General features: G+C 35.3%; 1 protein-coding gene across 1 annotated transcript; it reads left to right on the forward strand.

Moving 5' to 3' along the window:
• Nucleotides 1–6490: 6490 nt before the first annotated feature.
• LOC136848414 (uncharacterized) lies at nucleotides 6491–14072 on the forward strand. The gene is made up of 4 exons (XM_067120713.1): nucleotides 6491–6607; nucleotides 12315–12458; nucleotides 13030–13156; nucleotides 13592–14072. Exons 1-4 carry the CDS (start codon nucleotides 6512–6514, stop codon nucleotides 13780–13782), a joined length of 558 nt encoding a protein of 185 aa, XP_066976814.1. The 5' UTR covers nucleotides 6491–6511; the 3' UTR covers nucleotides 13783–14072.

A 14072-nucleotide genomic window follows, 5' to 3' on the forward strand; every position in this document is an offset into this window, starting at 1 on the left:
AGCTTGAATATCAAGTCAGTGGCCCCTTTTGAATAATAATAATAATAATAATAATAATAATAATAATAATAATAATAATAATAATACCTACCATTAAACCAGCTCGTGATCACACAATGCGTATGCAGTAGAGATGAGTTAGAGAAATATTTCAGAAATTACGTCTATAAATCCCACTACACCTTTGCCAGCCCAAACGGTGAACTATACACCTGATACTTAATCAGGTGTAGCAGGCATCAGGCAAAGCGACGGAGATCATAGGGCCAGCAACCGCACGCTATAAAGATTTGCCATGCATTGGTGGATTACCCAGAAGCGGCCCCGGCCCCAGACCATTCCCATACATCACAGAAACTATCAGACACATTGTTCTCTCCTGTGACACTCTCCTTCGGAAGTGCCCATGGAAATCCTAGTTCCCAATTCCTCCCCTTCGTCATCTCGTTCCCTCTCTCGGGGTCCCAAGGAGCCTCCCGGCGTCAAACCAATTATACTCAGCATGGAACTAATCGCTTGTATAATTTGCCCGCCATTGTCTGCCGGCGAGGCAAAAGGATTGTACAGTAAACATCGATGACACACTCATGGGAACGCGACGAGACTTGACTTCCTGTAGGATGCGCCCTCTGGCTAGGAGGAGAGAGAGAGAGAGAGAGAGAGAGAGAGAGAGAGAGAGAGAGAGAGAATTTAGGTGAAGTGTGATGTTTAAACCAGATCTTCTTAACACAGGAGTTTATTGACAACAGATCAGGATGTTAGGCAATTCTCAAATACTAGTATATAAAATAGCCTTCATTACAAAAAACTATTCTTTTATATCCATAATTCTTTACACTTTTCAGCCGGTAAATAGAAGATGTATAACGCTTACATCAACGCACAGTTAGGCATGAGTTATGTGGTCATTTTTTCAGAACTGAAACCGGTTCTTGGATCAAAATCATTATTACATGTTGCTTAACTGAACGCGTCTATTGCTCGCTCGGATATTGAGGGCCTTTTTCTCTCCTGGTGAGGTGTGCGTCCGATCTATCTATCTATCTATCTATCTATACAGTATATGTAATATGTATATATTATATATATATATATAATATAATATGTATACATAATATATATACATATATATGTATATATACATATTATATATATACATACATATATATGTGTATATACATATACAGTATATATATATGTATGCATATATATATATATATATATATATATATATATATATATATATATATATATATATATATATATATATATATATATATGAGCTGCATAAAATCGCTTTAAATCCTTTCCTTCCATTATTATTCATATGCAAAACCCACAAAAAAAAAATTAGTGAAACCTAGAACCCACATCCCACCAGGACACGGCCCCCCCCCCTACCACAACCCTCACTCACTTCCTTCACAAAAGGAATCCTGCCCAGGGCACGTGCCTTGGAGGGGACACATACCCCGCAGAGCACAAAGCCAAACAAAGGATTTGCTGCCGAATTCTCTCAAAACCGCTCGATCCGGCGCGGTTGGAAAGCAGCCCATGAATTTCAATGTGTCAGTCACAATCCTTTAGCTGTTTAGGAGAGGTAGGTCCGTTCGACGTGAGAAGCAGTGGAAAAGGGGCGCTTTGGTAGCGTTCGTTTGTAGTTTCTTATAAGTAATAATAATAATAATGATAATAATAATAATCAACCAAACAAAAACTTCTTTCAGTTTTTTTCTGAAGATGGAAAGAGAAACCCACAAGATTCTTGTGTATAACTTGTTTACTGGTAAATATTTACATATTACTTTGATCTCGAGCACTTTCAGGTCCTACTGTGACACTGAAGGTGCTCGAGATCAAAGTAATATGTAAATATTTACCAGTAAACAAGTTATACACAAGAATCTTGTGGGTTTCTCTTTCCAATAATAATAATAATAATAATAATAATAATAATAATAATAATAATAATAATAATAATAATAATATTATTATTATTATTATTATTTGGTAAAAATAATGATAAATGAATGTTCTGTTTTTTTCTAGTTATCACGAGGCTTTGCTTTAGATGTATTTTTCCCATACCTCATACTCTCTCTCTCTCTCTCTCTCCAGAGTCATTTCTTAATGTGTTATGCATTGATAATATTTTTTTTATAGGATTCTGCTTAAACTGATTCTCCCTCTTTGTAGGATTACGTTTAATATCCTTCTCTCTCTCTCTCTCTCTCTCTCTCTCTCTCTCTCTCACAATGTCCAAATACTATCAGATCACTTAAGAGAGAGGGAAACTAAACCTCCATTATTTCCACAAAGGCCACAAACCCCCTTTATCTGCTGATATCAGCATTTTTTCGTTCTGTCTCCCTCCCGTGTTTTCATTGAGACTTTGCAGTCAACCAGTCAAAATAGGCTACGATTAAAAAGACTGATAAATGCAGTGGCGTCACACAGAAATCTCCACCAAACTTGACCAGCCTTTGATGCTGTCAATCAATTTCGGCACCACGAATTTTCGCAAATATTCACCAAAGGTTTTCTTTCCTAGTTACAACTGTTTTCCACTAACGCGTTCAGTTCATGTTGATGCTCATTGGAGTGTATACGTGGATGTTAGCAGCGTATGGTAAAAAGGTTCAAAGCACTACTGATGAGTATTTTGTGTAAGTTATAACAATTTGTTGCAAAGTGTGTTCATTATTTCTAGGGATATGGCAATAAGCACTTATATATATATATATATTTATATATATATATAAATATATAAATATATATATATATATATATATATATATATATATATATATATATATATATATATATATATACATATATATACATACATACATACATATATATATATATATATATATATATATATATATATATATATATATATAAATATATATATAAAAGTAAGTATGTATGTATGTGTGTTTTTCTTCCTGATTAGGTTTCCCATATATCTTTCTCATCACGTATGAAAAATTAATAAAAACTGATCACGCCACAGGATATTGTAAATTTGAAACCGCCAGACACGTCCATTAGAATTCTTCTAACTTCTTTTATTCTAAAATATTCAATATTCTTTTTAAAATTCATTTATTTTTAGATCAGTGTCTGACGTTTTCTCAGCGCATGCGCAGATGTACAAACCTGATCTTTGAGCTGAAACATAATTAATAGTAATAATCTTAATTCACAACAAACTTAACCCTAGTTGAGTATCTGTGCATTGCCACACAGAAAGCATCCGCTCACTCATTCGCCGAGCGATTTCCCACAATAAACAGTTAAGGAGGCAGGGCTAAGTGGGCCAGCTAAATAGATTTGTCACGGTGGGCATCGCCAAAGCTGTTTATAGATTCAGCCGCGACATCGTATTCCCACATACTGACACAAGAGCCACGCTAAGCGAAATCTCCATCAGTGCATCGTCCTTTCCCTAAATGCTTCGTTAGCTCGGCTCAGGGAGATTGCTTATACCCATTCGCTGATCGTTTCGTTCGTGTCTTATCCCGCATTATTACCATTACATGCACGGTTAGTTTATACACTTCCCTATGCCCTTCTTTTCAACGAATTCAAAAGGAAAAATAAGGAAAAACACAGACTTAGAGGGAACGAAAATCACTGAAACCGAACGCTCAATTTGAGAAGGTGCTTTAAAAGGACGACCGCGTCAATTGATGGCGATCATAACAAAATCGATCAGAGCGATAGCAGCGCGTGTGCGTATGCCCCGACTGTATGTGCGCGCGTGTGCGTGTTTGTGATCGGGAGAGATGATTTGCAGTGATAGACAGCTAAGGGAGGATGGATGATAGGACCAATGTGCTTGAAGTATTTAGGCAATAGGCCACGAAAACCTGGCCTCGAATTTCTTGGGATTCTCTTATTTATCTATTTGTTTATTTTATCTATTTTATTTATTTCTTTATTTAATTACTTCCGTTTCTCTCCTTTCAGCTGATAACAGAATAAAGGGACTAAGCAGTTCATTTACCTTTTCAGGATTCTTCGATTTTATTACGACTGTCTTTGCTTGGGGTTATGCTCTCTCTCTCTCTCTCTCTCTCTCTCTCTCTCTCTCTCTCTCTCTCTGCATCTTGTTATTATTATTATTATTATTATTATTATTATTATTATTATTATTATTATTATTATTATTATTATTCAGACGATGAACCCTATTCATATGGAACAAGCCCACCAAAGGGGCCACTGACTTGATATTCAAGCTTCCAAAAACTGCGGTGTTCTTTAGGAAGAAGTAAGAGGAGGTAAAGGGAAATACATAAACAGGAGATCCACTTATTAAGAAAAATGAATGATCAAATTAATGAATAAAAAGATGAAAAATTAAGTAAATCATTAAAATAGAAAGATAATTGTATTAGGGTAGTAAAACATCGATCATACTTGGCCTTTCACAGCTATAGAAATTCTCATTTACTTAAGATGTTGGAATTAATGCTACATGTTTCCAAAATCTGGTGCAGGTCTCTTGTTATTGTCACGTAATTAGTTCGATTTCTGCGCCTCTAAGACAGTATTTGCTCTGTTCAATTTTGGGGCTATTTGATAAAATTGTTCAGTTGTACCTCTCACTTTTATCAACTTTTCAAGTTTACTCGATTCCTCGAACTTGTCTTGCAGAGATCACATAGTTTACACCGTTGAAAAGGTACTGTATGTTCTTTTATTCATTCAGAATACAAACCTGTATGTTTGTCGACGTCATACAGGCGTGGAATCCTTCTATTTGTTTACTCAATAATTCTTTTGTTCGCCCCTAGGTGGCACTCCGTCCCAATGATTTTTATAGTTACTTTTTTGGACACTGCTCCGTTTAACTTACAAAGCAAGAGAGAGAGAGAGAGAGAGAGAGAGAGAGAGAGAGAGAGAGAGAGAGAGAGAGAGAGAGAGAGAGAAAATTTTGCTATCAATATATATACATATATATATATACACACCACACACATATATATTTATATATCTATCTATCTATCTATCTATCTATATATATATATATATATATATATATATATATATATATATATATATATATATATATATAATGTATGTATATATATATGTACACACGCACATACACGACAGTTTGTCACGAATTGCAAAAAAATTTGCCTATCGAATTCACTATACGCTGGGAATACCTTTCACCCAGGGGTCATTACAGATAACATAATACCATGAGGCTGCTAGCATATCCCAGGATATAATGATGTCTATATTACTGCCCTATTAGCGGCTTGATAATTGATTAAAACTGTACAGAGGGGGAGAGAAAGGTGATAACATTTCGCAAATGAGATTTTAAAACGCTAGATAAATAAATGAGAGTTCATTTGAGGTACCCTTTGTTATACAGAATTAGTCGATACCGATCAGCGCTATTGGGAAGTGAAATTCTGAAGAACCTGTCTCAGTCCTGACTAAGACACTCTTTGCCTAGACGCCGAGAGCAGCACTCTTTGCCTGGACAAGGGGAGAGAGAACTCTCCGCCAATTGAACATGGTAAGTATAAATATTGCTTGGAAGATTACGATGTGTTCCGTGACAAACCGAAACAAAAATTTTGGGCCTCTCATTTTCTAAGAGTTTTTGGATAATGAACCGAAATGTGGAAGGCATTTTTGGTGTTTCATTAAATGTATTTTGAGTGACCAGATAGGCTGAGAAATTTCAGAATGAATCTGATATTGTTGTCCGAAGTCTTACTGAGTTGTCACATGCTACTTTACTGAACTATATATCTGTCATGAAAAGCAACGTAATATGCCGTTTATTTAAAAGTTCTCGATAATATCCTTTCGTTGATTTGTGATTGTAAATGCACTCCATGGATATGTTACCAACTTGTCTTGAAAATTTCACGAACATATCATGTCCTTATGTTGAAACATGCTGATTTTATACCAATTGTTTAGTGTGAGGAGCCGGCAAATCTTTTTATTTTTGCATGTGCAGGCCTTCGAGGGTCTAGCACATAGGAGAACATGCATTGTCGTGAAGTTAAACAGCTAAGAATTTCATATTTCTTCGATATGTTTATGTGTTTATGTGTCAAAAGATAATTCATTCGCGAGCGAATGTCAAATTTGGGAAACTCAGAAATCTAAAATGGAAAACTTTAAAAGTGTTTTGTTGACTTCTAATTACCACGTGTTTTGAAATTCAGAAAACCTTCCGATTATGTAATGTCCATAAGAATATGTCCCAAATCAGATCAGCCCAAGTTGTTTAATCTGAGGGCCACTCTGGAAAAAACAAAAAGTTATGCGGGCCACCTGTGTAAGTATGTAGTATATAAAAAAGAGAAATATACTTTTACTTATTTTTCCCTGACGGGCCACTTTCAAAATCAAACGGGCCATTTTGGCCCACGGGCATGGGCTTGGACGGCCCTGTCCTAAATTTTAAGTTTCTGTAATTTCCTCGCAGGGTGTCATACACGTAGCAGCTACAGCTGCAGTCGTCACAATGGTTTTGGGTCACACCTTTGTGAAATTGGAGGACGCCTTTGAAGTGATACCAAGTGAGGTGCAAAATGAGGTGTTCTTCTTGTCCGTTCTACAGGTGAGTTTCGCTTAGCGTATGAACTTTAAATACGACTGTACACACATACATACACACTAACACATACAGATGGTATTTAGGGAATCACAAACACAAACAGATGGCATTTAGGGAATCACAAACACACACAGATGGTATTTCGGGAATCACAAACACATACACGCACATATGGTATTTAGGGAATCACAAACACGGCACACACACACAGATTATATGCCTGAAATCACAAACACACACAAATGGTATTTAGGGAATCACAAAAACAAACAGATGGTATTTCTGGAATCACAGACACGCACAAAAATGGTATTTAGGGAACCACAAACACGTACAGATGGTATTTCGGGAATCACAAAGACACATACATGGTATTTAGGGAATTACAAACACACACACATGGTATTTAGGGAATCACAAACACGCACACAGATGGCATTTAGGGAATCACAAAGACACACAGATGGTATTTGGGGAATCACAAACACACACAGAGGGTATTTGGGGAATCACAAACGCACACACAGATGGTATTTGGGAGAATCACAAACACACACACACACACAGATGGCATTTAGGGAACCGCAAAGATACACAGATGGTATTTGGGGAATCACAAACATACACAGATGCTATACGGGGAATCACAAACACACGTACAGATGGTATTTAGGGAATCACAAACACACACACACACACATACAGATAGTATTTAGGGAATCACGCGCACAGAATCATGCACAGCTTTTCGTGAATCCAGTGACCCAGTGCTACTGCAGATTCCTAAGATTATTGAAAGACACACACACACACACACAGATATATATATATATATATATATATATATATATATATATATATATATATATATATATATATATATATATATATATATATGTGTGTGTGTGTGTGTGTGTTAGTGACTAGTGTAACATACGTACGGAAAAACAATTTTCTAATACTGTGTTGAAAAGGTACTAGTGTTTAAAAGGTACTAGCGTTAAAAAGGTACTAGTGTTACAAAGGTACTAGTGGCTGAGTGTAAATAGCTTCACGATGCTTTAGAGTTTTGTTATGAAAGAAAATCTTTCTGAGATAATACAAATAATAATATGATTTCAAGGGAACTTCCAAACCTGTGCCTGCGTTTGAGTTTTCTTGGAGATTCCTATAAGAGTTTGAATGATAATCGACGTTATATAGAATAGGCTTACCCATTTTCACTCTAATAGGTACATTCAATTATGCGGGGATAAAATTTGTAGAAGTTACCAAGAAATAACTTATGTTATCGAGTAATTTCCATAAAATAACAAGTAAAAAATGCGCCGTAGTTTCTTCGGCGCAATCGAGTATTCTGTACAGCCGCTACAGCGTATTATCAAGGCCACCAAATATAGATCTATCTTTCGGTGGTCTCGGTATAATGCTGTATGAGTCGCAGTCCATGAAACTTTAACCACGCGCCGGTGGTGGCCTATCCTATATAGTTTCCAGAAGCACGATTATGGCTAACGTTAACCTTAAAAAGAATAAAAACTACTCAGGCTAGAGTGCTGCAATTTGGTATGTTTGATGATTTGGGGGTAGATGATCAACATACCAATTTGCAGCCCTCTAGCCTCAGTAGTTTTTAAGATCTTAGGGCGGACAGAAAAAGTGCGGACAGAATAAAGTGCGGACGGACAGACAAAACCGGCACAATAATTTCCTTTTACAGAAAACTAAAAATCATATAGTGTTTTTCTTCTGGTTGAACCACATTACAAACATACCTTGTCCCATCGTTCTGCATTCTACCTAATTATTCAATTATGTATTAGGAAATAATATTTTCATTTGTTACGCCTTAACAATATATTGATTTATCGTTTTCTGGTATTATTAAATTAATAATTAAAAGAAAACGAATCTATTGAGAGGATAACTCGCGTAAAATGCAAAGTGCCAGGACGTGACAGAAAGGGTCATGACATTAGCTTACAAAATTATATGAAAACCTGTCACAATATTGCTTTTGAACTTTAGTAATCAAGGATACGTTTAATTCGGCATTGAAATGTCCAAAATACTATGTAAAATCATATGTTTTTAGGTACTACAGCTCTTGGCGTCGATATTATATTCAATGGAATTTTCGATTTTTTATCAAACTTTCGTGTTTTTGAATATTTTGGAAAATGATGAGATGAATAACATATAAGAATGAGAAATAAAATTTCATGGATCAATTATATAAATAAATATTAATTAATTATAAGTCTAAACTTGGAAAACAGGCCAACCTCAAAAACTTTTTATCCATTATAATGGCATCAGAATTAATGCCAAAATCTAAACGAAAATGTTATATCGAATTCAGTTATAACTTATCAGTGAAACCTTACATTATATAACAAAAAAAAAAAATCATTGCTAAATAAACTCGTATTAGACCCTACATGCTAGACGGACAATACCTTGTAAACTCAAAATTAAGAACAGATAATTGTACGTGTTAGGTTAGAAAATAAAGTTAACTTCCTGGAATGTTGGCGCCAGACGGTGAGTAATATCTCTCTCTGCTGTCAGACTTTGGAACCTTCTCATCGCCTTTGTTTTCCCTGACTCATGGAAACTTCCGTGTAGCAAGAAAGTAGAAGTACAGCTTTCTTCCGGGTTGAGGCTCCCCCCACCCCAAAACACGACCCTCCGACTGGGTGGCCCAAGACGAAAGCCATTATTCTTGCTGTTGCCATAATGAGATTTATAGATTTCCACCAGACAGTATCTCCGCAGTAAATCACTTCTGAAGGCGAAGCTCCTTCGCTGGTAGATCAATCAACTGACATCCTGGAGGGAAAATGAAACCTGGAGAAATTAGTCTTGCTGGCATGATGATTTTTTATTCTTCTTTTCAACTGCTGTTGAAGATTCCTGCGGTACTTTCTTGAAAAGACATTCCTGAGTCTGCTAAAAGCAATGATAAAGTGATTCCCATCTGAATGAAATGATGGACTGGGAAACCATATGGCTCCTCGTTTGCAATCGAAAGTCATGAATCGTCCACATCACGAAAATTGACAAGAACTCGATATGAATAGGTGTTTCAAGTCGTATTTCACCCTTTTCAAGTCGAGCTGGGCACTGGGAATGTAAGGAGTGAACTGGGTACTTCGCGAATAAATTAGGTTACTCATTTTCAGTGGGACCCCCTCAAAGTTCAAAATAAAATTCTCAGGGTACGAATTCTTACACACTTGTTAAGACCGTAGTGCTGATAATAAGCATCTGAGCTAAAACTTCTACTTAATTATAGATAGAAGACAATTCACCCTTGAATTTTAGTGATCTATTTATATTTTGATCTATTTATTTATCAATTTATTAATTTATATTTTCTATTTTTTCTTATAGCTGATCTCTTCTTTCTGTATTTCCTTTTATCTTCTGTAACTTCTTTCACACGAATACCATAATATTCTTTGGAATCTTGAATTTCAAGTCAATGGTCGCTTTAGGCTTGCTCCATACGAATTGGTGTTTATCCTCTGAACAACAACAATAATAATAATAATAATAATAATAATAATAATAATAATAATAATAATAATAATAATAATAATAATAATAATAATAATAATAATAATAATTTTTAAATATGTGTACCCTTACATAACTATGGATTTGTTTCTTCAATTCAAGACTTATGCTCCTATGAATATTTTTCAATAATAATAATAATAATAATAATAATAATAATAATAATAATAATAATAATAATAATAATAATAATAATAATAATAATAATACTCTGAGCAAGAAATGAGGTCAAACTCAAACCTTCTTGTGAAAAAGGTCATGTTTTCGTGTTCCAAGAAATATGACGAGGGAATCTGGACGTAATTGGCACAGTGTTCAAAGTGATTGTTCCTGATATATGACAGACTCAAAATCTATGAACTGTTTTCATACTGTAGTTCACTTCTAATCTATCGACTCCAGTGGCGTAGCTGGCATTCCAGCAGTGTGGGGGGGGGCCGCCTAGGTGGGACCAAGACACTTTTTGGGGGGGCTCGGGCACCCGTGCAACAATGAATTACAGCCCATCTATCTTGACGAGTCGGTAAAATCTATATACAATAGAAACTCGTAATTTAAAATGTTGGCAATGATACACACCCTTAGTCAGGTCAGGTCGGGTCGTTTTTCGATGAATATAACGTGAGTTATAACTTTTTCCTCTCTCTGTCTCTCTCTTTCCTTATATGTATATATATATATATATATATATATATATATATATATATATATATATATATACATATATATATATATATATATATATATATATATATATATATATATATATTTATACAATATAAAATCGTAACTAATCAATCAAATCCCGTAGATCATTAACTCAAGAGTAACAAGTTCTGTTACTTTCAGGTGCAATGTTTTGTTCCCTTTTATTTTATGTTCTCTGTTGATATAATCAACTGCTTTGTTCATTTTCCTTATATAATATCTCACCCTTGTTTTTAAATTTTCCACTTCTAGTCGTGTTCTAAAGCATATATATATATATATATATATATATATATATATATATATATATATATATATATATATATATATATATATATATATATATATATATTATAGTATATATATATATATATATATATATATATATATATATATATATATATATATATATATATATAAAACTGGGACTTGTTGCTCCACCAATTTCATTTGATATTCTCAAGGCCGAAATATTCCTGATGGTATTGTACAGTACTTCCTAATCGGAAACTCTATGCTGTAGTTTAAATTGCTGGTATTTCAGATTAAAACAAAGGATGTCTTCTCATCTGATCATCCCATTCATATCTAGTCATCTCTCTATGGAACAACAGTCAGAATCTGGAACCATTTACTTCAAACTTTCTCAAGACATACGACAAAGTTGTTCTCGCAGTCCTATTGTCCAGATCACCTTCTTCAAAAAGTAATTTACCTTGGTGAAGGATTATAAGCATTTTTTCTTTTCTTACATAAATTCAGTAGTTTTTTCCTCTCGTCTCAGATTACTGGTGGTCTGAACTTCCTGGAAATGTCACTGAGGCAAATCTATAGATACCGTGCTAAAATTGTTAATTTCTTTTTAATGAAGAGCTATCTTCTTGCTGGCATCCCTCAGAACAATAATGTTTAAGAACTTGGAAACTCGAACTCAAAGACGGTAGGTATTTTTTGGCGCAGGATGATATAGCAAGAATGATTTGAAATGATTCTGTCAGAGACGTGGCTGGTCAATATCCTTATTTATTCTGGTCAAGCTCCGTTCAGTTTTCATGTTTAACTCTGAACGTTTCACATCTGTTATTGGTGACAGGGTTACACCTGGTCTTTTGCCTAAGTTCTGTTCTCTTCTCTAGACACCCACCCCGATCCTTTTTATTTTTATTAACAGAGTCTTTATCGTCTTCAGTCGCAATGTGATTATCCTTCAAAAAATTATCCACCTTGGTGGTAAGCCTTCTGTGGAGATTTACTTGCAATCTCATTATTATAACTGTTTGATTTCACAACCAATTATCTTCCTATCTCCTATGTTTTTTAGATTCAGTACAGAATCAATTCTTCTTACATTAACAGTTGGATCCAGATTAGACAGAACGAAGACCTGTCATGATTTATCTTAGTTTCGTCCATTCAACAGTGTGCAGTTATGGCATCCTCTCAGAAGTCTACCTTCTTTGGCACTCGGCATCTCCCTGAAGGGTTGAGGTGCTACGTGTCAACTCCACAGGCATCTGCAGAATCTTTGCAGTGGACTGGCGATCTCAACAGCAGCGTCTGGGCAGTATGTCTTGTTTTTGTTTTACTTTAAAAATGAAATAAATAGTTTCAGACTTTTATGATTAAACTTAAGACGATGTTCTAGTGCTGGTCTAGCAGCATTAAGGGATAGCTTAGTTTTAAAGGTTAATAATGAGTCGAAGAGGGAATATATTCTGTCTATATGATCACCACCTATGGCATGTCATTATGCCGGAAATATGGTTCACGATAACCAAGTGGTTTTGTCTGGGTTTGACGAAAAATTCGATATTTAAAACGTTGCACTATTTCTTACCCATTTATCCAAGAAGGGTAGTTTTATCTGTTTATGGAATTAATTTTTGTAGCAAAAGCCTTTCATTTTTACCAACTTTGTCCATAAAATAACCTTGCACCTAGGAAACTGGTGTTGTGCATTTATAAAACATTCAATTAACCGTTCATGAAAATATGCGTATAGGTATACGGACACATATTGCTGTTAAAAAAAGTTATCTACAAGATTTTAGAGAGACGTGGACGTTATAAGACACACACACACAGACACACACTCCTTGGACAATTTCTGGACCCCCTTTTGCATCTTCTTGCAGTTGGTAGGTGGACAAACTCAGATTTCAGCAGCAGTAGTGTCATCCGTCTCTCAAGTGGAAACTACATCAGCCTCTCTTGTAGAAACTACGATATCTGCTCTTCAGGAAGGAACTACTTCATCTGGAGGTGATATAGAACCATCTGGATTTCTGTTTGTTTCATTAATCATTTGAAGTTGTTTTTGGGTCCGTTGGGCCTGAGGAAGCCATCTAAAGTCTTCTGAGTTTGATCACTAATTAGGGGACTTTTCCACCATGGACTTCAGCAGGGTTTCAGTAATTTGTTTTTTATTTTCTAAAATGACTTTCGTCGTCCCCACTCCATAAATTTAGCGAAAAAACCCACCCTGCCATAAATATCTCTTTAAGGAGACACTACAGTAATGAAGTAAAATTTTTTTTTAAATTAGCCAAATTTTAAACCTTATACATTGACAATGGGTATCTGATATAGCGCCATTCACCTAAAGCAAATGCTTTAACTGGTTTTGTTGCTGCAAGCAAAACGTATGACAATCGAAGGAATTCTAATTAATTTGGTTAAATTGGCTTTCCTTTCCAGCAAGCTGCACTGCCTGCAACCCGTCTGATCCCACGACCTGGGGCATAATATCCGGACAAGTAGGGTGTTCAACATACAACATTTGCACGGTGGCCGGTCTGGTGTCCCAAAGCTGCGGGGGCTCCCTTGTACTCGGCACCCTAAATGTCTGTGATTTTTCCTTCTTAGTGAATAAGCCATGCCTCTGCTGAAGTATATTATCTTTATGAAAACATCAAGGAAAACTGAAATCAGATTTTACATTTAGCTATAGCCTGTGAACTCACTTTTTGTGGAAGGGCACCCTTTTCATTTTTTCTAAGTGCATGTCGACTTGATATTTAATTATAAAGCATAGGGTGAGAGTAATCTTGAACGTATAGTAACTTTACTTTGTGTATTCACTAAATAAAACTATGTCAGCTGAGTCTGAAACTTTGGTGAGGGAGAAATTAACCTGTTAAAACTCTTACGTAAATAACCTCAGAAAAATTATTTTACA

The sequence above is a fragment of the Macrobrachium rosenbergii genome, chromosome 19 (assembly GCF_040412425.1).
Source record: "Macrobrachium rosenbergii isolate ZJJX-2024 chromosome 19, ASM4041242v1, whole genome shotgun sequence".
Classification (NCBI taxonomy): domain Eukaryota; kingdom Metazoa; phylum Arthropoda; class Malacostraca; order Decapoda; family Palaemonidae; genus Macrobrachium; species Macrobrachium rosenbergii.